At 40.0% G+C, this 27,341-nt stretch overlaps 1 protein-coding gene and 1 long non-coding RNA gene across 2 annotated transcripts; both read left to right on the top strand.

Annotated features, from left to right (window-relative positions):
• The first annotated feature begins 193 nt into the window (after positions 1 to 193).
• LOC116056222 lies at positions 194 to 27,061 on the top strand. The gene is made up of 9 exons (XM_036006345.1): positions 194 to 521; positions 853 to 1,224; positions 2,810 to 3,100; positions 22,339 to 22,710; positions 22,996 to 23,367; positions 24,512 to 24,883; positions 25,062 to 25,334; positions 26,620 to 26,716; positions 27,016 to 27,061. Exons 1-9 carry the CDS (start codon positions 194 to 196, stop codon positions 27,047 to 27,049), a joined length of 2,511 nt encoding a protein of 836 aa, XP_035862238.1. The 3' UTR covers positions 27,050 to 27,061.
• LOC118495983 lies at positions 3,388 to 13,709 on the top strand. The gene is made up of 3 exons (XR_004898434.1): positions 3,388 to 3,424; positions 12,379 to 12,415; positions 13,657 to 13,709. It is a non-coding gene; the product is annotated as an uncharacterized LOC118495983 (long non-coding RNA).
• Positions 27,062 to 27,341: the final 280 nt, after the last annotated feature.

Here is a 27,341-nt window from a genome sequence, read left to right as displayed (position 1 = left end):
TGTCCTGTCATGAAGTGCCTTGCGACTGTGCCGCAAACCCAACTGCCCCATGGGGACAACAAACTTATCTATCTATCTAGTTTTCACATCAAAGTATTCGCTTTAAATCAAGTTCCTTTATTCCTAATCTCACTGTGTTGTTGTTCCAGGTGCTCTGGGTCAAAGCGTGAATTATCCACATCCTGTTTGGGCTATGAAAGGATCGACCGTCCTCCTCCCCTGCTCCTTCACACCACCGAAGTCTGTCAATGACAATGGAACAGAAGTTTTGATCGAGATCATCAGAGTCGTCTGGTGCAAGAACCATCCAATCCGTCACGGATCGACTCCATCTGTGTACGACAGCGAATCAAACAACAACGACCCTCGTTACAGATACCTTGGAAACAAGAAGGGAGACTGCACTTTACAGATCACAGATTTACAGAAGGAAGATGGCGCAACTTTTCGCTTCAGAATGGAAACTAATGACAGCAGAGCAACTTTCACTGGCCAATCAGGAGTGAGAGTCAGAGTTGTAGGTAAGAGCATCCAATGATAATGCTTTCAAAAACAAAAATGGAAACACAATGATTGTCCGATGTAGCAGAAAACCAGTAGAATTGTTTTAAAGGACATGTTCAATGCAAGTCTTTTATCCACTTTGTGTTTTTTGGCTTAACTCTGGAGCTTTTTACATAATGTCGGCCCGTTCTACCGAGACGCATTTAGGGACGTCAGACTTTTGACTTGAAATGTCATCAAATCTGAAAATCATCTGCTATACCCAGCCCTATTCCTTAGTTTTCACATCAAAGCATTCGCTCTAAAACAAGTTCCTTTATTCCTAATCTCACTGTGTTGTTGTTCCAGGTTCTCTGGATCGAAGTGTGAACTATCCAGATCCTGTTTGTGGTGTGAAAGGATCGACCGTCACCCTCCCCTGCTCCTTCACACCACTGAAGTCTGTCTTTATTGATGTAGGAGAACCTTTGATCGAGGTTGTCAGCGTCATCTGGTGCCAGAATGATGAATTCTGTCAGTTTCTGTCCCGGTCCGTGTATGACAGCGAATCACAGAACAACGACCCTCGTTACAGATACCTGGGAGACAAGAAGGGAGACTGCACTTTACAGATCTCAGATTTACAGAAGAAAGACGACGCAACTTTTCGCTTCAGAATGGAAGCTAATGACAGCAGAGCAACTTTCACTGGCCAACCAGGAGTAAGAGTCACAGTCGTAGGTAAGAGCATCCTATGATAATGCTTTCAAACACTATGGCAATAATATAAATAACACATCATTTTATCATACTTAGCACAAAGTTAGGCTCACTTTTTTGTTTTGTTAAAATCATTCACATCTAAAGGAGTTTGGGGGAAAGCGAAAATGTGATTTACAGTAAAAAAAAGAAAAGACAAAAAAGGAGAAAATCAAAACATTAAAACTATAAATTATTTTTAAAAAATCAGTAAAAGTTACAACAGGTATAGAAAAGCCTGCCAGAGAGTGACAGAAAGATCCATGTTACGTAAAAAGATTTTTAAAATGACATTTTTTAAGATTTTATTAAGCGAGAATTTGCAGTAGTTGCAAAACTTCAAATAATTTTGTAATTTGGCTGGGTCGTTTGTAGACTGGCTTTGCCAGACCTTCCTGCACGTACGTAAACACGGAATTGGAGTAACTATTTAACACTACTACGAAACGTTTTTTAACCAGTAATGAAACAGTCTCATTTTAATACTGATGCCATCAGACGGCCGCACGGACAGACAGCAGTAGAAGCTCTGCACAGCTGGTCCCCATTGGAGCCCAGTGACCAGGAGACTCCGGTACAGCCCTCTCTGCAAACGGAGATCCCACTAGTGCTAGCTTTGCAGCGGAGCGTTGAGTTCCAGTCAAGACAAAGCAGCTTAACTGTCTTATCAGCGCCAGCCGAATATGTAAAACATAGCAGCTGTGGATGAGGGGCAGACGGATGCTCAAAATCAGACGCTTTGGCGCTGGTGATTCTCCTTTGGCGCTGGTGATTCTCCTTTGGCGCTGGCTATAAACCTCTTTGGGGTGGCGCCAAAACTTTCTCTAAGTAGGAAAACCCTGATGTCTTCCTGCGCACAGTGATGATTTTACAGCAGTTTCATTTAATAAAGTGTCAATAAAGGTAATGCTAATAATTATCAGTTGAATATTTTAACATTTTGAATTTTGATTCTTTAACAGATTAAATAATTTGGGCCGTCGGTTGCCTGTACGGAACATTGCAAAGTCTTTGGGCTTACGTGTTAAAAGGCGGAGGCGTAACTTTCCCCCACGTTTCTCCAAAACTATTGGTCCAAAAGACATCAATCAAAGTGATGACCAATTAGTGGATATTCCCCCGGGAAAAGAGCACACAAACTTGCTTGTTTAGCTTTTAAAGGTCCAGTGTGTAACGTGTTTAGTTGTTCATTATCAAAATCTGTGTTGCCCGTTCACAAACTTGTCCTTTTTCATGAATATTTACCACCACCATCAATTCCAAGTATTCCTATTGGCTTGAAATTTTACATTTGCATTTGCATAAACTGGGGTAGACGCTCCATATTCATGCGCCATCTTGAAATACGTTAGCCGGTAAGGGCAGTGTTTGCTTAGGTGCACTGAAGGGCTCGTAATTATAGAAGACAACGAAAAGCAGCAAATAGTCACTAAATTGATTATATTATTGATATATTATTATATATTATATGAAGACATCAGTAAGTGAATTTAAAGTCACGTCACATTACCTTAAAACTATGTACTGGACGTTTATAATAAACATTTATTTTACATATTTACTTTAGATGGTGATCAGATGAAGATAAGAAGCTCCAGAGATGACGGAGAGTTTAAAAGAGGGGAAGCAGTCACACTGAACTGTTCTGCTGAAAGCTGCACTATCCACCAACTGGAGGTCAGCTGGTTCAGAGATGGCCACGCCCTCTCAGAGTCTGGCCCCGCCCTCCATCTCAGCGATCTGACTGCAAAGGATTCTGGGAACTACACCTGTGGTTTGAAGAAGAACGAGCGCACCCTCTCCGTCCCGTACAGCCTGCACGTGGAGGCTGACGAGGCAGAAGAGGCAGAAGAGGAAGGTTTGTTTGTTTGTTGGAAATAATTATTTAAACTTAAATAGAGTTGTTAAGTAGATGAAATCTATTACTGAGGATTTCAATTAATTATCCTAAATATATTCCATCCATCGCACCCAAGCTCCCTCTCTCTCTGTCTCTCTCTCTCTACCTCTTGCCGAAAAATACTATATGATTTGTGGTCCATATCTCCCGGCCCTAGTAGATCTTCCTGATGTTTAATGTCTAGAGTCCAACAGTCCTGCCTTGATTTAAATGCCCACTGCTGGCTGTTCGTCTGCTTATATTCACTCTCATCGTCATAGTAACGGCCATCATCATCAAAAGGTCCCTTTCAAATCAGTCTGCTGAGTCATGTTCCTGTATTTATATCAGTCTGCTGAGTCATGTTCCTGTATTTATTTCTCAGAACAAAAACATTTCTACATGATTCTGAAACATGAGAGTTCGTAGAGTCATTCATTTTGCATTTTATTAAACTGATCTATTATGTGGCTCTACTGCTTTGAGCTTTTATCGTTAAAAATGTATTTTATTTATCAAGTTATTTGTGAAGCACTTTGTAACTTGAGTTTGTGTGAGTTACATTTTTGAGTAAAGTAATATGTTAGATTCTACTCTAACTATTACATCCGTCTTTACAGGAAGTGCGTTCGCAAGAAAGGAAACATGACTGTGCAGGTGAGTCACTGAACATCCTGATGAGTAATTAAAGTTCCACAGAAACAGGAACCTGGCTTCTGTCAGAGGAACAATTGAAGCAAAAGATAAAAACACAAATGTCAGTTTTTTTGTCATTGTTCCTTCAGCTCTTTTAAAACTGCACCGATTCCAAGTTTTTGGGGTTTGGCCGAATATCGAATCCCCTGGTTAAGATTCTGCTGAATCCTCGTCCCATCCTCAGTCCATTAACACAGTAAACTCATTAATGAAGTAAACAGTGACTGTCCTTCCTTTGCCGTACCTGAAGTTGCTGCATTCTGGCTGCTGTCTGTAGATTCCTTCATCACAACTCGTATTCTTCCGGATGTTTCATACCAGATGTTGTAACAGCGGTGATGTTGTGTATAGTTTAGGGTCCTCGCCACCACCAGACTAATCAGCATTACAGAAGGAACATGTAGCTGGACTTGAATGGCCTTCTTCTGACTGAAAGTACTGCCAAACTACACTTTTTCTGCTCACGGGTTCCATTTCCACTTTCTCACAGCCTACTGCATTGAACGCTCCACCTACGTAAACACCTTCCCGTAATCAACGGCGCCGTCATTACGTCGACCAGTGTAGCACACGTAGGGTTCGGTTCGGTTGGAAACATTTTTAAGGTTCTGCAGAAATCAAAACACAAACACTCTGAAAACTAACTCAAACTATTATACTATATATATTATACTATAACTATTATACCCTTGTTCTGATGTTGACTCAACCTAAACACTAAAAAGCTGAATTGCTCACCAGAAATGAAGTGTATTGTGATAATGATTATTATTATATTGACACAGAGAAAACTCCCTGAGCCAGTAAGCTCAGAGAGGGATCCCCATGAGCTTTCCTCTAGCGCCCCCCTCAGGACAAACTTTAGACTTGTAGCTCCACTACTGAAGGAAGTCTGCAGGACTTTGAGCCACTGTGGCTGTCGGCTGCTTGTCTTTTTCTGCTGTTTGAACTCTGCTTTGTGTTTCAGCCTCCAGACGCCGTAGAGGAGCTGAGACGTCCAGAGGAACGAGGCCGGGCTGTCTGATATTATCATCTGTAACATATCTGCTCTAATATTACATCACTGGACCTTTATCTCTGATATTATCATCTGTAACATATCTGCTCTAATATTACATCACTGGACCTTTATCTCTGATATTATCATCTGTAACATATCTGCTCTAATATTACATCACTGTTGCTTTTAATCTCTGTTGTTGATATGATTTAGAGGACATCAAACATGTATTGAGTCTGTATGTACGTGAATATTGTTGTTTACCGTCTACACGTGCTTGTTTTTGCTACAGTTAGTTTCAATTCTTTAAGAAGTTTAAAATGTTTCTATCTGATGAAATGATGAAGACATCAACACATTTGAGGAGCTTTAAAGATTTATCATTTCACTTGTGCATCCTTTCATACATACTTTAACACCTTTGTATGACATTGTATATTCTACACATTAATTTCTACAATGTCATGAATATAATATAAAAATAGTCCCTTTGTAATCTAATAAAAATACTTTTATTCCAGGAGTTTATTGCTTATTTCAGTTGACTGCTGATCACCAGACAGTGTTTTATAAAGTATAAAGAAAGCTTTTTAACTAATATTTGGCAGTTTTGATTATTATCTCATAGAACTATATTCATGATTGATTAATCGATTCGTTGCCAGGGTTCAACCTTGGAACTGCTCGTCTTTAAGAATTTATATTTTAGTTATGAATACGTCACTCAGAATGTTATAAATCTGTTGTTGTACTCAAAGTTTTCATCCCAGCACCTGCAGCCTACCTATGGAGTTGTAAACAAACTTTGTGTTCAATATATATAATAGTGCCATGTCAATGATATAGTGTGGCACTGATTGAGTTCATCTTGGCCTGTTCAGCAGCGTCGCTGTCCATCAGCTGTTGCTGTCCGTGGTGCTGAAACATTGTTACTTGACTGACAAGTTCATCAGTACAAACTTGACAAAAAATGTGTCTTTTCTTTGTGATTTATTCGACATATAGGATTACTTGGTTCAACAAGTGACACATTATTACATATGCATTCATCAGATATTTTAGTTTTTTTTTTTAACGGTTTTAATTTTAAAATGACTTGGTAGCAGAGGGCCCCGTGATGAAGCTCCGCACCCACCATACTGAGAGTCTAGCTCCGCCCCTGCAGGGTTGGTTATGCCGTGACACAACACATAGCAATAACAGAACAAGTAATAACTGCACAATTTACCCAAATAGTGAACACAATAACTGCGGTATGATTGTGTTAAACAAGTAATCTGGATCAATTTGGAGCAGATTATTTTAAGTGTTACGTCACCCTCCACTGGGAGCGTTTATTGGTCCGGTGAGGCGCAGTGCATTCTGGTAGTTGTAGGTTTTCTACCTTCTGAATGAAAGAGACTATCACAGCTTCTTTTCTCTGTTTTCTCTGGTCATGTTGCACCAATTTTAAAAAGGTTTGTGCTATTCATCTGCAGAGACAGCCCACTTTTATAAAAAATACCTTCTTTCAAGCATTACAAAACTTCTTTAAGACGCACAGGATGAGTTGAGACACTTATGCTAAAAATAACAAATTACATCAATACTTTTTGGGAAAACAAAGAGGAACTGAGATAATAACCACAAAGACATGTAATGCTCCGTCTCAGTTCTACAGTCAGTCAGTCAGTGTCTTTCTCATCTCTGCTGCAGGTTCAACATTCAAACAAGTAAAACATTAAATCATCTCATTAAAAAAGAAAGGATGGCAGTTTGGGACAGAAAGATTTCCTGTTGCTTCACGTTACTGCTCGCTGGTAAGACATGGACTTTATTTATGTTATGTTAATATCTTTAATGATGATTTTGTCAGTTAGTTTTTCACATCAAACTGATAAACTCTAGAAACATTTATGCTTCTGAAGTTGCAGCTCTGAATCTGTTTTATTATTTTATCTTTTTGTTTTCTGTTTTAGTAGCTGAGAACCATTTTCTTTAGTACGGCTGGGTTAAAATAATCAATCTCTAATTAAAATTGATCTTTGTTTGAGTGATCTGTTATTGATTAATTAAATCCTGAAATCTATCTTTGAATATCTGCCTTTTCACCAAGAATGTAACTAGTTCTTTTGGTGTCTAAACTTAACTGTCGCTCACTTTTTGTCAGCTAAATTCAAATGTTAATTTATCAGAGTGATGGATTTGTTCATAGTTTACCATGGTGTAGTTGTATAGTTGTTTTATGGTCTCTCTCCTCTCTGGCTGTAGTCGACAGTTTCACTGCATCGCGTCGACGACTGCTGTAGTTTGTCAATGTCTGTCATGTTAGTGCTGTTCAGTAAAAAGTATTTTAAACTAACGTTTTGGGGGTAAGTTCTTAATGTAAACAAAAAATAAAACCTTTAAGAACACAAATTTTCTTTGTGAATGAATAATGTAAAACAAAAAGAAGTAAAATAGCCACACATCATCACATACCCTTCACCATACCTAGAGATTGGCATGGTTTTATTTCAGTTAGTCTAATAGCTGGTTTGATTTGCATTGAGAGATGATCTTATGGAAAGTACCCCATGTTAATCTCTAGGTATGGTGAAGGGTATGTGATGATGTGGGGTATGGTGAAGGGTATGTGATGATGTGGGGGTATGATGAAGGGTATGTGATGATGTGGGGGTATGGTGAAGGGTATGTGATGATGTGGGGGTATGGTGAAGGGTATGTGATGATGTGGGGTATGGTGAAGGGTATGTGATGATGTGGGGGTATGGTGAAGGGTATGTGATGATGTGGGGGTATGGTGAAGGGTATGTGATGATGTGGGGGTATTTTAATTCCAAAGGCCAAGGGAACTTTATCAGGATGCATAGTATCCTGGATCCATGATATAACTGGCCTTTCAAAATAAAAATCTGCCTGCCTCTATGGGAATTTAACATAGGGGTGTACTGACTTATGCAAGAACATTTATTTATTTATAAAATTGGTGTCCTTAAAGGTTGGATTTTTAATTAAGGCATTAAGATCAATTTCCAAAAAAAATATTTTTTATTCCTCTTTTTAGACAACTTTAGCATGGGTTCATAAACTTATGCTGAGCACTGTAACTTCTCTGAGAATCTCTTGATACATCTAAGCTAAACTGCTATTGTGTCTGAAATGTCCCTAACCTGATTGATATTGAATCGAAAGTATTATCGAATCGGGAACTTGTGAATTCAGAATCAAATTTGGGAAATTATCTGCGATACCCAGCCCTATTTTGATTAGTTTTCACATCAAAGCATTTGCTCTAAATCAAGTTCCTTTATTCCTAATCTCACTGTGTTGTTGTTCCAGGTGCTCTGGGTCAAAGTGTGAACTATCCAGGTTGTGTTTGTGGTGTGAAAGGATCGACCGTCACCCTCCCCTGCTCCTTCACACCACTGAAGTCTGTCGTTGATGATGTAGGAGAACCTTTGATCGAGGTCGTCAGAGTCGTCTGGTGCAAGGGCCCTAACATTTGTGGGACAGACGCTCAGTCAGTGTACGACAGCAAATCACAGAACAGTGACCCTCGTTCCAGTTACCTGGGAGACAAGAAGGGAGACTGCACTCTACAGATCTCAGATTTACAGAAGGAAGATGACGCAACTTATCGCTTCAGAGTGGAAACTAATGATCGCAGAGGAACTTTTACTGCCCCAGTAGGAGTGAGAGTCAGAGTCGTAGGTAAGAGCATCATATGATAATGCTTTCAAACACAACTATGGCAATAATATAAATTACTTCTAACTTTGTTTAACAGAGATTCTGACTCTGTCTCCTTTTTTCAGTTGTAAAATATTAAAACTGACATATGTTCATTTCATTTTTATTCATATTAGTTTAGTTTTAGTTTTTCTTGAAGGTTTTAGTTTTTATTTAGTTTAACTTTACTAAAAATATTTTTTACTGCTTCCACTATGATGGATGATAGTCAAAGAGAAACACATTCCACCTCTGAGATCTTTAATATAATCTTCCCTAATCGTGGGGGTGAAGAGAAGAAATAGTTACTAAAGAGAAGCTGAGGGGGAGTTGTAGACAAGTTTTCATTTCTCACCAAGTCTTTTAAAAGAGCTGAAGGAACAATGACTAAAAATACGATGACATTTCTGTTTTTATCTTTTGCATCAAATGTTCCTCTGACAGAAGCCAGGTTCCTGTTTCTGAGGAACTTTATTATCTCATAACAGTCACATGTTGTAACAGAAAGTGATGAAAGGCAGCGCTGACCTCTCAAAGACCCTCCATAAAGACATGAAGATGTGTTTAAAAATAACAGAACAGGATGTTCAGTGACTCGCCCGCACAGTCATGTTTGCTTTCTTGTGAACGCACGTCCTGTAGAATCTAACATATTACTTTACTCAAAAATGTAACTAACACAAACTCAAGTTACAAAGTGCTTCACAAATAACTTGATTGAAATAAAAATACTATTTAACGATAAAATATGTTAAACATACAGCATCATCTGTGCATGAGAGGGAGACGGATGCTCAAAGTCAGATGCTTTCGCGCTAGTGATTCTCCTTTGGCGCCGGTGATTCTCCTTTGGTGCCGGTGATTCTCCTTTGGCGCTGGTGATTCTCCTTTGGCGCTGGTGATTCTCCTTTGGCGCCGGTGATTTTCCTTTGGCGCCGGTGATTCTCCTTTGGCGCTAGTGATTCTCCTTTGGTGCTGGTGATTCTCCTTTGGCGCTGGTGATTCTCCTTTGGTGCTGGTGATTCTTCTTTGGCGCTGGTGATTCTCCTTTGGTGCTGGTTATTCTCCTTTGGCGCTGGTGATTCTCCTTTGGCGCTGGTGATTCTCCTTTGGCGCTGGCTATAAACCTCTTTGGGGGGGCGCCAAAACTTTCTCTAAGTAGGAAAACCCTGATGTCTTCCTGCGTGCAGTGATGATTTTACAGCAGTTTCATTTAATAAAAGTGTCAATAAAGGTAATGCTAATAATCATCAGTTGATATTTTAACATTTTGAATTTTGATTCATTCACAGATTAAATAATTTGCGCCGTCGGTCGCCTGTACAGAACACCGCAATATCTTTGGGCTTACGTGTTAAAAGGCGGAGGTGTAAGTTTCCCTTACTTTTCTTCAAAACTTTTGGTCGAAAAGACATCAATCAAAGTGATGACCAATCAATAGATATTCTCCAGCTAAAGGAGCACACAGACTTGCTTGTTTAGCTTTTAAAGGTCCAGTGTGTAACGTTTTTAGTTGTTCATTATCAAAATCTGTATTGCCCGTTCACAAACTTGTCCTTTTTCATGAATATTTACCACCACCATCAATTCCAAGTATTCATATTGGCTTGAAATTTTACAATTGCATGAACTGGGGTAGATGCTCCATATTCATGCTCCATCTTGAAATACGTTAGCCGGTAAGGGACATACAGGACATACTGCTTCGCCTTTCGCGTTTTCGCTGTCACATGATAAACTCACAGATGCTGCTAATGCTGCTAATGGGTATCGTAGCTTCCCGGCCCCGGCAAGTTTGAAGAAGGAAACATGGAGGACCACAAGTATTCAAAATCCAAATTTAAGGAACAGGAGTCTTCTTCTTCTTCGCCCAGAAAAAGAAAAAGGTTATTGAAAAGAGCAAGAGACCGGCTTTTTGAAGCGTGAAGGCTACCGTAGCTGTAACACGTACTTTGAACTGCGTGGCGCGAGAGAGTTGATTACGATATATGATCTCAACGCTAGATGGGAGAAATCCCACACATTGGACCTTTAACAACCGAGCAGTGCTTGCTGAGGTGCGCTGAAGGGCGATAAGTGTACGGAACACCATTGGTCTCGTAATTATAGAAGACAATGAAAAGCAGAAAATCTGCCCACTGGAGAGCCTGGATCTAGACAATAAAGTACTCACTAAATTGATTATATAAATTGGTCCAGTTTAATTTTCTGTTGTTCAGCAACAGATTGAAGACATCAGTAAGTGACTTTAAAGTCACGTCACATTACTTTAAAACTGTGTACAATGAATATTTATTTTACATATTTACTTTAGATGGTGATCAGATGAAGATAAGAAGCTCCAGAGATGACGGAGAGTTTAAAAGAGGGGAAGCAGTCACACTGAACTGTTCTGCTGAAAGCTGCACTATCCACCAACTGGAGGTCACCTGGTTCAGAGATGGCCACGCCCTCTCAGAGACTGGCCCCGCCCTCCATCTGGGTTATCTGACTGCAAAGGATTCTGGGAACTACACCTGTGGTTTGAAGAAGGACGAGCGCACCCTCTCCGTGCCGTACAGCCTGCACGTGGGGGCTGATGAGGCAGAAGAGGCAGAAGAGGCAGAAGAGGAAGGTTTGTTTGTTTGTTGGAAATAATTATTTAAACTTAAATAGAGTTGTGAAGTAGATGGAATCTATTACTGGGGATTTCAATAAATTACCCTAAATCTATAAGCTCCCTCTGTCTCTCTTACTCTTTCTCCTTCTCTCTCTCTCTCTCTCTCTCTCTCTCTCTCTCCTAGTTACATGCGTTGGAGCTAGGAGTATCTGGATCGATGTATCAATTCAATGATCAACGGTCCAATAATATTGATGCAAATCGTCTGTAAGATGCTCCTTTATTTTAGATTCTAACTTTAAATGTATTCTTTTTATTAAAAAGTTTGTTTTTCATTTACATGTCTGGATGAGCTCAGTAATAAAATTGTCAAATCATATTTGTAGTTGCTTAACTTTGTTAAACAGACATTCATGATATCGTCTCATATCGATCGCAGGACCCTGAATTCACGATGAAAATCGTATCGTGACAGACATTAAGATATCAGCATCAATATTGTTGTCAAAAGAAAGGATATTATATTGTATGAAACTTGTGATTTACACCCCTTGTTGCAGTTGTATGTTTTCAAAAAGGAAACCCTGCCTTTGCATTTTATTTTCATCACAGTCTTTTAAAGAAATACTTCAGACATGTGGCTTTGACTTACAACTGAACATTTAGCTTTTGATTTCATTTAGCCCACTTTCTAGAAAATACCGAGATATACGTATATATCGTCTATCGCCATTCAGCCGAAAAATACTGCGATATGATTTGTGGTCCATATCTCCCGGCCCTAGTAGATCTTCCTGATGTTTAATGTCTAGAGTCCAACAGTCCTTTCTGATCTCTTTCACAGGAACTAAAGCATCTGACCCACAGCTGGCTGTTCGTCTGCTTATCTTCACTCTGCACACTGTTCTCATCGTCATAGTAATGGCCATCACCATCAAAAGGTAACTTTCTAATCAGTCTGCTGAGTCATGTTCCTGTATTTATATCAGTCTGCTGAGTCATGTTCCTGTATTTATTCCTCAGAACAAAAACATTTCTACATGATTCTGAAACATGAGAGTTCGTAGAGTCATTCATTTTGCATTTTATTAAACTAATAAACTATTATATGGCTCTACTGCGTTTTAGCTTTTATTGTGAAATTGTATTTATTTCATCTCAACAACTTTGTAACTTGAGTTTGTGTGAGTTACATTTTTGAGTAAAGTAATATGTTAGATTCTACTCTAACTATTACGTCCGTCTTTACAGGATGTGCGTTCGCAAGAAAGCAAACATGACTGTGCAGGTGAGTCACTGAACATCCTGTTCTGTTATTTTTAAACACTTTACATTTAATATTTAAGCTTTATGTCTTTATGGAGGGTCTTTGAGTGTTCAGCGCTACCTTGCATCACTTCCTGTTACAACCTGTGGCTGCATTTTATTTACCTGAAGTTGCTGCATTCTGGCTGCTGTCTGTAGATTCCTTCATCACAACTCGCATTCTTTCGGATGTTTCATACCAGATGTTGTAACAGCGGTGATGTTGTGTATAGTTTAGGGTCCTCGCCACCACCAGACTAATCAGCATTGCAAATTAAACATGTAGCTGGACTTGAATGGCCTTCTTTTGACTGAAAGTACTGCCGAACTACACTTTTTCTGCTCACCAGTTCCATTTCCACTTTCTCACAGCCTACTGCATTGAACGCTCCACCTACGTAAACACCTTCCCGTAATCAATGACGCCGTCATTACGTCGACCAGCGTAGCGCGCGTAGTGCAAGCGTAGGGTTCGGTGGAAAAAAATTCTAAGGTTCGGCAGAAACCCAACCTCGTCAAAAAGCCCAATATTCAGCCGAATCAGAAGCTGAATCCTGGATTCGGTGCATCCCTGGTTAAAAGACTTGGTGAGAAATGAAAACTTGTCTCCAACTCCCCCTCAGCTTCTCTTTAGTAACTATTTCTTCTCTTCACCCCCATGATTAGGGAAGATTATATCAAAGATCTGTTTCTCTTTGATTATCATCCATCATAGTGGAAGCAGTAAAAACTAAAACCTTCAAGAAAACAAAAACTAAACTAATATAAATAAAAATGAAATGAACATGTCAGCTTTAATATTTTACAACTGAAAAAAGGAGACAGAATCTCTGTCAACTCTCACTGTGACACTGGAATACTAACAAACTAAACTAAAACTAACAAACACTCTGAAAACTAACTCAAACTATTATACTATATATATTATACTATAACTATTATACCCTTGTTCTGATGTTGACTCAACCTAAACACTAAAAAGCTGAATTGCTCACCAGAAATGAAGTGTATTGTGATAATAATTATTATTATATTGACACAGAGAAAACTCCCTGAGCCAGTAAGCTTAGAGGGGGATCCCCATGAGCTTTCCTCTAGCGCCCCCCTCAGGACAAACTTTAGACTTGTAGCTCCACTACTGAAGGAAGTCTGCAGGACTTTGAGCCACTGTGGCTGTCGGCTGCTTGTCTTTTTCTGCTGTTTGAACTCTGCTTTGTGTTTCAGCCTCCAGACGCCGTAGAGGAGCTGAGACGTCCAGAGGAACGAGGCCGGGCTGTCTGATATTATTATCTGTAACATATCTGCTCTAATATTACATCACTGGACCTTTATCTCTGATATTATCATCTGTAACATATCTGCTCTAATATTACATCACTGGTGCTTTTAATCTCTGTTGTTGATATGATTTACAGGTCATCAAACATACAGTGCTCAGCATAGAGATTGGCATGGTTTTATTTCAGTTAGCTTAATAGCTGGTTTGATTTGCATTGAGAGATGATTTTATGGAAAGTACCCCATGCCAATCTGTAGGTATGGTGAAGGGTATGTGATGATGTGGGGGTATGGTGAAGGGTATGTGATGATGTGGGGGTATGGTGAAGGGGATGTGATGATGTGGGGTATGATGAAGGGTATGTGATGATGTGGGGGTATGGTGAAGGGTATGTGATGATGTGGGGGTATGGTGAAGGGTATGTGATGATGTGGGGCTATTTTAATTCCAAAGACCAAGGGAACTTTATCAGGATGCATAGTATCCTGGATCCATGAAATAACTGGCCTTTCAAAATAAAAGTCTGCCTGCCTCTATGGGAATTTAACATAGGGGTGTACTGACTTATGCCCCCTGTATTTTAAGGAAGAACATTTATTTACGATACATTATTCATTCACAAAGAAAATTGGTGTCCTTAAAGGTTGGATTTTTCCTCATTTATTTAATTAAGGCATTAAGATCAATTTCCAAAATTCGATTTTTTATTCCTCTTTTTAGTCAACTTTGGCATGGGTGTGTTCACTTATGCGTGTGTATGTACGTGAATATTGTTGCTTACCGTCTACACGTGCTTGTTTTTGCTTCAGTTTCAATTCTTTATGAAGTTCAAAATGTTTCTGTATTTGAAGAAATGATGAAGACATCAACACATTTGAGGAGCTTTAAAGATTTATCATTTCACTTGTCCATCCTTTTCTACATACTTTAACACCTTTGTATAACATTGTATATTCTACACATTAATTTCTACAATGTCATGAATATAATATAAAAACAGTCCCTTTGTAATCTAATAAAAATACTTTTATTCCAGGAGTTTATTGCTTGTTTCAGTTGACTGCTGATCACCAGACAGTGAAAACACTTGTGTTTTATAAAGTATAAAGAAAGCTTTAAGTTGTCAACAATTAAATTATCTGATAGAACCATATCGACGATTGATTAATCGATTAGTTGTCAACTATTAAATTAATTGCCAACTATATTTTGAGAATCGATCAACCATTTGGAGTCATTTTCGTAGATCAACTAATTTGAAAAAATACAAATTATGATTTGATTGGAAGAATAAATTAACATACATACACACCAGTGTTTCTGCAGGTTTCACCAAGTCAAATTTAAGACTTTTAAAGACTTTTAAGACCATTATGAATCAAATTTAAGACCTATATCGACAATACTATGCAGCTGATAATGTAGGGGGATAAATCACTACCTGTTTTCTTTGCTTGTGAGAAGGTCATTGGAGATTAATAAATTGGGATAACGCTGGGATCCCTGCCGGTAAAAAAGAAAATGGCAGTGGACAGCGGGAGCATTTCAATTAGCATTACAGGAAGAATTACATTGACGTAGGAAGATTAAGACCTTTGTAAAATTATTTAAAACCTAAAACACAAAACTTCACTGAATTTAAGATTTCTTTAAAGGCTTACATTTTGATTTTGAAATTTTAGACTTTTTAAGACCCTGCGGAAACCCTGACACACATATTAACATATAGTCAACTCTAACACCTGAACATTACATGTTGCAGTTATGTAAGAGTGGGAGAAAACTAGTTAGCAAGCAAGCACAGAAGTTTGGCTAAAAGTAATGAATAAATGGTAGAAATAACTTGCTAAAAGTAATAACTTAACAGTCCAAATGACTAGCTAAAGTAATGGAGAAACGATTAAAGTAGCTAAAAGTTCAAATCTGTCTGAAATTGTTGGCTAACGGCTGACATAGGCTTTGAAGTCTGGTTTAAGCCTGTTGGTTTAGTAACGGTTTCTTTAAATTGCATAGTCGTGCTTATACATTTTTAAGACACGTAATCACTTAGTTTATTAGTTTCCCTTCTGGATTTTGTGCTGTCTTGATTTTGTTTGTAATTGTTGCATATTCTTGCCTAGATTGTATTCAAATTTTAGGACATATCATCAGTAGTGAACATTGGGAGATATTAGGTGTTTCGGCCATTACCAACTAGACACCATCCTCCAAGAGCGGCCCTCCCGAGGTTGATCAGTCCTCAGATTGTGTCCTATAGCCAATTGAAGTTTTATTCAGTGTTACGGTCTGTTTTGGGGCATATTAGGGTCTGTTTTGACGTTTAATTTTTACCTTATATTTATTGTTTGAAAAATTATATATTGTTTAAAATGCAATAGTATTACAGTAATCTAAGTAAATTGATCATTGATTTGATTTTTACCATCTTGTATCTACTGAAACATGTCTGGTTTGACGTCATAGTAATATAATATAAATCTGACTTACCACCTGACCAACATAGATGTCTGTTAACAGCGCAAGCTAGAACCATCCATGTCAGCCACGCCCGAGGTTCTGGAAGTCCAGGTCTCCAGACCAGTTTTTCTAAGTCACTTCCTGTGTTCCTTACACCACTCAAGTACAGGAAGTGCTGTGGCATTGTCCAATCTAAAGAGGAAACAAAGATGATAGCCCTCAGTGCAGTACTACAGATGAATTAGACTCGGTATGGACAGTCAGAAATCCTGAGGTCTTGGTTTGCGACAGTACCTTCTGTCATGGTTTTGACGCAAAAAAACCCCGGAAGGAGCTGCAGTGTTTTCTGAATCCAACGGTATCAGCCACGTTTCTATACGATGACGGGAAGAGAGTGAAAACTCATTTTTAAGGCGAAAACTTACTTTTAAAGCATTTTGTGGGCGTGGCTTAAACGTTTTATGTTGTTTCTTTCTTTCTGAAGGTCAGAGAGACTTGGAACGAAGTTACAGTTGAACCATTGGGTCTTCCGCATCCAATGGTATCAGTCACGTGTCATGTGTAGAAGTAGTCAAAAGATCGGTTTTAAGGTGTTTGTGGGCGTTAATGTTGTAACTTTCTTCCTGAAGGTTGTAGAGGTTTGAGATAAAGTTACAGTTGAACTATTGAATTTACTGCATCCAGCCATGCCAGTCTCCTGTTTCTATGAAGACCAGAAGTGGGCAGAAATTCACTTCCTGGTTGTTTTTTCTGCCATTTCTTCATGAAGAACGGTCCTAGGAGTGTAGTTCCTATTTTTTTCATCTACATTTATCTGGATAGCTAAGAATAAATACCAGAGGCCAACAGTTAGGTTAAGAATTACTGTTGTTCAGGGGTTGGGAAATCAACTTTTTCATGTATCTAACTGGTTATGTTTAGGCAAGAAAAACGAATAGTTAAGGTTAGTATCATTGTTGGTCAGATGTTACAGGATCCACAGTAGAGAGAGTAGAATGAGAGAGATGGTAGAATGAGGGAGACAGGACTAAGGAGAGGGGTCTGGTTGGGCTAGAACTCTCCCTCGCCGGATCGGGCTGTAGGCCCTGCCTCCCTCTACTAAGAAAGGAGAGGAGAGTGAATTGATTAAGAGAGTAGAATAGGGGATGAAAGGATAGCATGGGTAATCAGCAGTCCCCCAACCTCCCCAACTGACTATTAAAGTGGTGATAGAATGCAAAACCGATTTTACCTTGTCATAGTTGAATAACGACAGTTCGGTGGGTAAATAGGACATACATAGAAGCTCAAAATCCTATTGATACCCCTCTCCTCTTCAAATTTCACATTTTGAAACTGCCGCTGAAAACGGGCAAATCTCAACAAAGCTGGAAGTTGACGTCATGATCTCAACTCCTAGTCTTTGTCACACCCCAACATTTGCATAGGCTACACCACTGACCTGAGGTCAGCTTAGTCTTCTGACTCTAGCTAGGTCATGCAGATCTCCAGAGGTACGCTATTTAATTACTAAATTCACTTCTGAGACTTTTTTATGCGAGAAATCAGCTATGTAGAGGTCAAATATGGGCCGTTTTACGAAAATTGATGGCTAATTACAAATTTTGTCCAACTGTGTGTTGCAGTTCAGTAGGAGCTCAGCAGGCTATGTGACAGTGGCCGGTGCTGCCTCCACGCCCGGCGTGTCCTACTTCATAGATCCGGCTCGCTGTGAGCTAGCTGGATCTCCGTCACGAAGGGAAGCCAGCGGCGCTCCATACCTGCGCAAAGTCACCGGTTACTGGGTTACTGGACTACAAAATGAAATTCAAAATGTAAATATAGCTACTCTAGTTATGCCGGCAGCTGGCAGCCAGCCAGCTCCGCGGAGCCCCGAGCCTGAGAAACGGTGACTTTCACTGGGTATGGAGGTTGCCGTTTTCTCGTCAGACTGTGTGGAGCTCCTAGCTGAAGTCTTACCAAATTTGCAATTAGCCATCAATTTTCGTAAAACGGTCCATATTTGAGCTTTATATAGTTGATTTCTCGCTTAAAAAAGTCTCAGAAGTGAATTTAATAACGAAATAGCAGACAAATAATGTATAACTTTGCAGTGTCTGAAATATGAGACCCGCTGTCTCATCTCCAATGTGTTTCTATGGGGTTTGCTCAAACCAATCAGCGCGCAGCTCATCTAAATATTCATGAGCATACCATATTTGGAAGAAAAGCTCTTGTTCCAAATAGAGCCATATTCACAGGGTAGTTAAGGGCCTAATAAAATAGCATTTGGGCAATTTTCAGCCCAGCCAATGTTACATACCCTATTAGGAGACCTTAAGGAACAGTGTGAAATACCCTATATAATCATTCTATCACCCCTTTAAGTCAGCAGGAAAGGAAGAAAAGTTAAATGAAAACACAGTATTTGTGGCACACCGCAATCCCATAACTGTGCGCCGCCCACACCTAGGACGGGAGACGTCGGGCCGGTCAGGGGGGAAGATGGAAGTTAACGGTAGTTACATCATGTTGAGTCCCCACAATCCTGTAACCGTACAGAAGTCCAACAATGAACAACCACTCGGGTTTAGATCAGGGAGGCCGTTCCTCCAAATCATGCCTCTCCATGCGTCTCCATCATCGCCCATGTGCGCGTTGAAGTCCCCCAGCAGAACTATATGGAGTCCCCCACTGGAGCCACATGAAGGACTCCATTCAAGGTCTCCAAGAAAGCAGAATACTCCAAGCTTTTGTTTGGTGCATATGCACAAACAACAGTCAGAGTTTCCCCCCCCCCACAACCCGTAGGCATAGGGAGGCGACCCTCTCGGGGCTCAGGCGGGGGCTTGTTGAATCATAGGGTTTTTGAACCATTCATTGTCTGGCCCCTCACTTAAGACCACTTTGCCATGGGAGACCCTACCAGGAGCACCAAGCTCCAGACAACACAGCCCTCAGGTTCATAGGGACACACAAACCTCTCCACCACGATAAGGTGATGGTTCCCGGAGAAGTCGCTCTAAATCTAAATCAAGTTCCTTTATTCCTTAACTCACTGTGTTGTTGTTCCAGGTGCTTTGGGTTGAAGTGTGAACTATCCAGATAGCCGTGTTTGTGGTGTGAAAGGATCGACAGCCACCCTCCCCTGCTCCTTCACACCACTGAAGTCTGATATAGGAGAGCCTTTGATCGAGGTCGAAAGACGACACAACTTTTCTCTTCAGAGTGGAAACTAATGATGTCAGGGCAACTTTTACTGGCCTAGTAGGAGTGACAGTCACAGCCGTAGGTAAGAGCATCCTATGATATAATGCTTTCAAACAGAACGAACACTATAACTGCAGGATGTTTGTGTCTACCTTCTGAGTGAAAGGGAATATCAAAGCTTCTTTTCTCTGTTTTCTGTGGTCATGTTGCACTAATTTGAAAAATGTTTGTGCCATTTGACTGCATAGACAGCCCAGTTTTATATATGAAAAAGACCAGTCTTCAGTAGCAGCAGAATACTTCTTTAAGAAGCACAGGATGTGTAGAGATGCTAAATAATAGCAGGTTATAAATATACTTCTCAGAAAGAAAATGAGGAACTAAGATAACCACAAACACATTTAATGCTCCGTCTCAGTTCTACAGTCAGTCAGTGTCTTTCTCATCGCTGCTGCAGGTTCAACATTAGAACAAGTTAATAATCAACTCATTAAAAAAGAAAGGATGGCAGTGTGGGACAGAAAGATTTCCTGTTGCTTCACGTTACTGCTCGCTGGTAAGACATGGACTTTATTTACGTTACGTTAATATCTTTAATGATGATTTTGTCAGTTAGTTTTTCACATCAAACTGATAATTATGCTTCTGAAGTTGCAGCTCTGAATCTGTTTTATTATTTTCTCGTTTAGAAGCTGAGGCCCATTTTCTTTAGTAAGCTGGGTTAAAATAATCAATCTTTGTTTGAGTGATCTGTTATTGATTAATGAAATCCTGAAATCTATCTTTGAAAATCTGCCTTTTAACCAAGAATGTAACTAATACTAATGTACTAAAACTAATGTACTTAACTGTCGCTCACTTTTTGTCAGCTAAATTCAAATTTTGTCAGAGGGATGGATTTGTTCATAGTTTACCATGGTGTAGTTGTATAGTTGTTTTATGGTCTCTCTCCTCTCTGGCTGTAGTCGACAGTTTCACTGCATCGTGTCGACGACTGCTGTAGTTTGTCAATGACTGTCATGTTAGTGCTGTTCAGTACTTAATGTAAACATTAACCTGGTAAATAACTTACCTGAGAACCTCTTTTACATCTAAGCTAAACTGGTATTGTATCTAGGGGTGTCACGATACCAAAAATTCAGTAGTCGGTGCCAATACCAGTAAACTAACACGATTCTCGATGCCGATTTCGATACCAAGGGGAAAAAAAGGATTTTTCTTCATGTACTTTAACTTGAAACAAGAACTTCTTTATTAAAAAAAAAGAACATTGTTGTCATAACAAGACATACAAAACATGTGCAATAGTCCCCAGACACATTCCAGACTTCCATGCATCTTTTCAAAAGGTACTGTGCAAAAACAACAACAGTGTTTCTAACGTTGCGTGACCAGAGACGTTACAAACCCCGGGTAAATATTGGAGATGTATTTGAAAGATGGCGACAGCTTAGAGCCCAAAAGGACGCCGAGTTGGTTAATTTCCTCCTGAACAGATAGCTAAGCATTAGCTTCAGGCTAATTTATCACGGTTACAAGGGATGGGCATTTTATGTAATTTCAACATTCGTGTACTCACATTGAATTATATGGCTAGAGTACCTGAGTTGGTTACTCGCAAAAACAATTGAGACACTGCCAGTAAAGTGATCCAGACTGGTCCTGGCTAACCGTGGCTAACGCCGCCATACTAACTGCTAGCTAATGATACCGGAGGAGCAGGAAAGCGGGCCACGGCTGTTTACAACGTGTAGCCTGTACAGCAGTTATTTGAAGCCAAGAGACGGGGGCTGTAAATCATCATAAAGAGACGACCATGAGTTTGCAGTGAACATTCCGTTTTTTAGGTCCAGTAGAGTTGACTCTCGTTAATATTTTTCGGAAAGATGTGTACCGGAAGTAGAAGGGCGTGACTTCGGCCACTTGTTCATGACCTCCTACTTCTGAATGTATCGACTGGAACACTCTGAAGCGTATACTGCCCCCATCAGTTCCAGAAGAGACACAGCACCGATGCTGCTAACACTGGCATCGTCGCTAACGGTGCCTACAGTGCTTAAAAAAACGGGCATCCTCGGGTGTTTTGTTATTTTAGAACTGGAAGGTGTCGGTAGTGTGATGATGCAGGGAAGAATAGGACCCAAACGCAGGGAGAGGGCAGGCAGGCAGGCAGAATGTTGAACATAAGGATTTATTCATACAAAAGCAGGGAGCAAACCAACAAAAGGGATCCAAAAAGCAAAAGGCAAACACAAGAAGTCCAGAACTGAGGTAGGTAGGCAAAACGCAAAAGGCAAAGTCACAAATCCAAAAAGTCCCCAGAGACAAGGATAACAAAAACCGCAGGGAATATTCCAACAACACACTGACAGGATACAGACACAAACTGACAGGGCAAAGACAAAAACGGACGCAAAACGATCTGACAACAGACAAAGGAAACACAGGGGCTAAATAAACTAGGTAACGAGGAAACACAAGACAGGTGACACCAGGGCTGGGGAACAGGTGGAGCACATCAGACAATCACACAGGCGGGAAACCACAGGAAGTAAAACTAAACAAGACAAGACAGAAAACCATACTATCAAAATAAAACAGGAAACGGAAATACACAATACAGGGAATAATACACAGTCAAACAGGAAACTGATTATGCAAAACAAGACCATATAGTACACAATCACAAGGGGACAAGGCATAGAACCAAAATACCAGATACAAATGGAACAAAATACAAAGCAAAATACCGAAACCATAACAGGTAGTATCGGTTCTTGTGACATCCCTAATTGTATCTGAAATTTCCCTAGCCTGATTGATATTGAATCGAAAGTGTTATCGAATCGGGAACTTGTGAATTCGGAATCAAATTCGGGAAATCATCTGCGATACCCAGCCCTATTTTGATTAGTTTTCACATCAACATTCGCTCTAAATCAAGTTCCTTCATTCATGAACTCACTGTGTTGTTGTTCCAGGTGCTCTGAGTCAAAGTGTGAACTATCCAGGTCCTGTTTGTGGTGTGAAAGGATCGACCATCACCCTCCCCTGCTCCTTCACACCACTGAAGTCTGTCTATGACAATGGAAGAGAAGTTTTGATCGAGGTCGTCAGAGTCGTCTGGTGCAAGAACCATGAAACCTGTTTCGGAGAGACTCCGTCTGTGTATGACAGTGAATCAAACAACAACGACCCTCGTTACAGATACCTGGGAGACAAGAAGGGAGACTGCACTTTACAGATCTCAGATTTACAGGAGAAAGACGACGCAACTTTTCGCTTCAGAGTGGAAACCAATGATGTCAGAGCATCTTTTACTGGCCAACCAGGAGTGAGTGTCACAGTCGCTGGTAAGAGCATCCTATGATAATAACAATAATATCAATAACTTAACCCTGTTAAATTGTCAGAGATGGATGTTTTCATAGTTTACCATGGTGTAGTTGTATAGTTGTTTTATGGTCTCTCTCCTCTCTGGCTGTAGTCGACAGTTTCACTGCATCGTGTCGACGACTGCTGTAGTTTGTCAATGACTGTCATGTTAGTGCTGTTCAGTAAAAAGTCCTTTAACAGGGTTCATACACATTTTTACCAATACATTTCCTGTCTCTAAATTCACTGTGTTGTTGTTCCAGGTGCTCTGGATCAATGTGTGAACTATCCAGATCCTGTTTGGGCTGTGAAAGGATCGACCATCACCCTCCCCTGCTCCTTCACACCACTGAAGTCTGTCAATGACAATGGAAGAGAAGTTTTGATCGAGGTCGTCAGAGTCGCCTGGTGCCAGAGCCCTAACTTCTGTCTGAAAGGCACTCCGTCTGTGTACGACAGCGAATCAAACAACAACGACCCTCGTTACAGATACCTGGGAGACAAGAAGGGAGACTGCACTTTACAGATCTCAGATTTACAGAAGAAAGACGACGCAACTTTTCGCTTCAGAGTGGAAACTAATGACGGCAGAGCAACTTTCACTGACAAATCAGGAGTGAGAGTCAGAGTCGTAGGTAAGAGCATCCTATGATAATGCTATCAAAAACAAATGGGCGCCCGGATAGCTCAGTTGGTAGAGCCACGCCCATATATAGAGGTTTACTCCTCAATGCAACGGTCCCCGGGTTTAACTCCGACCTGTGGCCCTTTGTTGCATGTCATTCCCCCTCTCTCTTCCTTTTCATGTCTTTCAGCTGTCCTATCAAAATAAAGGCCTAAAATACCAATACCCAAATATTAAAAAACAAAAATGGAAACACAATGACAGCTCCTCGTAGCAGAAAACCAGTAGAATTGTTTTAAAGGACATGTTCATTGCAAGTTTTTTATCCACTTACTGTATTTTTGGCTTTACATAATGTCTGCCTGTTCTACCGAGACGCCTTTAGGACGTCAGAATTTTGAGAATCCGACACACGATACGGTTTTCACAGCTTCTTTCTAGGGAAAGTGGTTTTTCTTTGGTGACCTTTTAAACAAAACGTGCTTTTTCAAACCTGCCAGCTGGTTTTGGGGTTAGTAGACGTTTTGAGGGTCATTTCTTAAAGGTGCAATATGTAATATATTTACTGTATTTAATCACAAAATGAGCACAATGTGTCATCAGATATTAAAAAACATGCTAACTTGAATACCATGTTTTCTGACAACAATGCTAAAACGAGGATTTTCTCCTTTGAAATGTTTTAACCGTCAACATAGCAGCATCTAGCAACTCCTCTGCCCTGGGGAGTAATGTCTGGCAATGCAAGACTAGCATCAAGCTAACATTAACTTTGTGTGATGTTGGGTTTAGTGTTCTCAACCTGGCTTCTCCCGTGAACTTCGGCGCTGGGGAGGAGAGGCCGGGGGGAGAAGAGTCTTTTCAGTATTTGAATTTGAACTGCAGTAACCATTTTAAACGCTAGCTGTCAGTATTACATATTGGACATTTAATGTAAACATTAACTTGGTAAATACGTTCTCTGAGAATCTCTAACATCTAAGCTAAACTGGTATTATATCTGGAAATTTCCTAACCTGATTGATATAGACTCGAAAATGTTATCAAATCGGGAATCATCCGCGATACCCAGCCCATTTTATTAGTTTTCACATCAAAGCATTCACTCTAAATCAAGTTCCTTTATTCTTAATCTCACTGTGTTGTTGTTCCAGGTGCTCTAGGTCAAAGTGTGAACTATCCAGATCCTGTTTGTGGTGTGAAAGGATCGACCGTCACCTTCCCCTGCTCCTTCACACCACCGAAGTCTGTCGTTGATGATGCAGGAGAACGTTTGATCAAGATCAACAGAGTCGTCTGGTGCAAGAACCATGAAACCTGTCAGGGATCGACTCCATCTGTGGACAACAGCAAACCACAAAACAACGACCCTCGTTACAGATACCTGGGAGACAAGAAGGGAGACTGCACTTTACAGATCTCAGATTTACAGAAGGAAGATGACGCAACTTTACGCTTCAGAGTGGAAACTAATGACAGCAGAGCATCTTTTACTGGCCAACCAGGAGTGAGAGTCACAGTTGAAGGTAAGAGCATTTAAAATTACATTTTATTAAGATTATATTAAGTGAGAATTTGCAGTATTTGTTGTTTATAGTAAAACATTGTAATGCACTTTGGGCTAAATTTGCTCAAAACTATGTACTGAATGTAATAAAGGACGTTTATAATGCACGTTTATTTTATTTTACATATTTACTTTAGATGGTGATCAGATGAAGATAAGAAGCTCCAGAGATGACGGAGAGTTTAAAAGAGGAGAAGCAGTCACACTGAGCTGTTCTGCTGCAATCTGCACTATCCACCAACTGGAGGTCACCTGGTTCAGAGATGGCCACGCCCTCTCAGAGTCTGGCCCCGCCCTCCATCTGGGTTATCTGACAGCAAAGGATTCTGGGAACTACACCTGTGGTTTGAAGAGGAACAACCGCACCCTCTCCGTGCCGTACAGCCTGCACGTGGGAGCAGAAGAGGAAGGTTAGTTTGATCAGTTTTCTGTTTGTAGGAAATAATTATTTAAACTTAAATAGAGTTGTGAAGTAGGAGACATCTATTACTGAGGATGTCAATGATTAACTGTGTCCTTGAGCCCTGTAAGTCCCTGTAAATGAATTAATTCAAGTATCAAAAGAGAGGAGTCGTTTTCGTCCGTGTTTTGACAGACACATCGGGGGAGAAGTTGAAAACCGAAATGAACAGTGAAGTTTATACAGTCCAAGTCTAGCCCTCAATAACATCCACACTGCCGACACGTTTGCAACATTTATGAAGCATGCGCACCTCTCACGCCGCCCTAACACTGGCACTTGAAATCAGCTCCGTAATACGTAATGCGCCCCCAGTGGACGTCGCAGTACATCGTTGAAAGCGAGTAAAAAAAAAAAGACATTCTGTCAGTGTCCGAATGTCCAATTGTCTATGACCTCTCATTTGAGGGCTATAGCTGCTGCGTGGAGAAAGGTTGCCCAGGATGTAGATGTGTCAGGTCGGTTAAATGTGATATAGCGGTATAATATCAACTATATATATATATATATATATATATATATATATATATATATATATATATATATATATAAAATGTCAATAGTTCGATGTCTGTTGCTAACCAACTTAGCCATTGCAAGTATCCTATGCATGTTTTCTGCACGGAAGAAGTTTTCTCATACTCCAAAATGAATCAATCTTTTACCCCTTTCTATAATTACACACTAATGTTTTTTATTAAAAGTTAAGAATTCAGATTCGTTTATCAGTACTATAGCAATGCTAACTTCCACTCGGATTGTCATTGCCTGTCGTACGAGTTCAAGTTTTTTAATGCGTCCGGATGACCAATGGACCCGATTGTTTTTGCACCGCACTCGTTCGCATCGGTTTGGACCCATTCGCATGCGGTCTGCGAATCTCCATAGGAAATGAATGACTAGGTCGTTTCGCCGTATCTACTGTGCCAATGTGAAGGCGGCGTCAGTCTACACTGGTTGATATTTGATTGTGTCATCAAAAACGTAATTATTGGGTAAAATGTATTTGGCTTCTTCATTTATTCGGCCAAACACCGAAAGAGTTTTTTTTGTTGCTATTCTGGCCGAAAATGTCAGTAGCTGAACATTCGGTGCATTACTAGTCTACAGTCCAACAGCTCTCTCTCTTCCTCTTCTCTCTCTCTCTCTCTCTCTCTCTATACCTCCCGGCCCTAGTAGATCTTCCTGATGTTTAATGTCTACAGTCCAACAGTCCTTTCTGATCTGTTTCACAGGAACTAAAGCCTTTGACCCACTGCTGGCTGTTCGTCTGCTTCTCTTCACTCTGCACACTGTTCTCATCATCATAGTAACGGCCATCATCATCAAAAGGTAACTTTCTAATCAGTCTGCTGAGTCATGTTCCTGCATTCATTCCTTTATTAACAAATACATTTCTACATGAATCTCAAACATGAGAGTTCGTAGAGTCGTTCATTTTGTATTTTATTAAATTTTATTAAAATTTATTATGTGGCTCTACTCTTTGATTTTCTATCGTGAAATTGTATTTTATTTCATCTTAAGTTATTTGTGAAGCACTTTGTAACTTTGAGTTTGTGTCAACTACATTTTTTTAAACATTAATATGTTAGATTCTACTCTAACTATTTCTACATCTTTCTTCACAGGACGTGCGTTCGCAAAAAAAAGATGATGGTGTAGGTGAGTCACTAAACATCCTTTACTATTATTTTTATTTTATATATATTTAATTTTTTTATTCCTAACACTTTACATTTAATAGTTAACCGTCATGTCTTTATGGAGAGTCTTTAAGCTTTCATACCTGCCTCCTTTGGTCCGTTTAAACAGAACCCTGGAGCGTTTGGTCTGATAGTCCTGTTGGTTTGGGCCGGTGTGAAAGCTTATTTAACTCTGGCGCGGACCAAACAAACAAACTCTTGTCCCCTTAAAAACGGGGGTCTCGGTTCTCTTCCAAGTGAACTAGAGTTCG

This window comes from Sander lucioperca, chromosome 10 (assembly GCF_008315115.2).
Source record: "Sander lucioperca isolate FBNREF2018 chromosome 10, SLUC_FBN_1.2, whole genome shotgun sequence".
Taxonomy (NCBI): domain Eukaryota; kingdom Metazoa; phylum Chordata; class Actinopteri; order Perciformes; family Percidae; genus Sander; species Sander lucioperca.
Note: the sequence above shows the minus strand (reverse complement) of the source record. Positions and strands in the feature narration are given on the sequence as shown.

What these genes read in the sequence shown, in the direction of transcription:
- LOC116056222 (XM_036006345.1), top strand. Translation starts at nt 194, where the DNA reads ATGAAAGGATCGACCGTCCTCCTCCCCTGCTCCTTCACACCACCGAAG. An exon ending in AGAAGAGGCAGAAGAGGAAG is followed by an intron (nt 3,101 to 22,338) that starts GTTTGTTTGTTT and finishes TTGTTGTTCCAG; the next exon opens with GTGCTCTGAGTCAAAGTGTG. An exon ending in CGTGGGAGCAGAAGAGGAAG is followed by an intron (nt 25,335 to 26,619) that starts GTTAGTTTGATC and finishes TCTGTTTCACAG; the next exon opens with GAACTAAAGCCTTTGACCCA.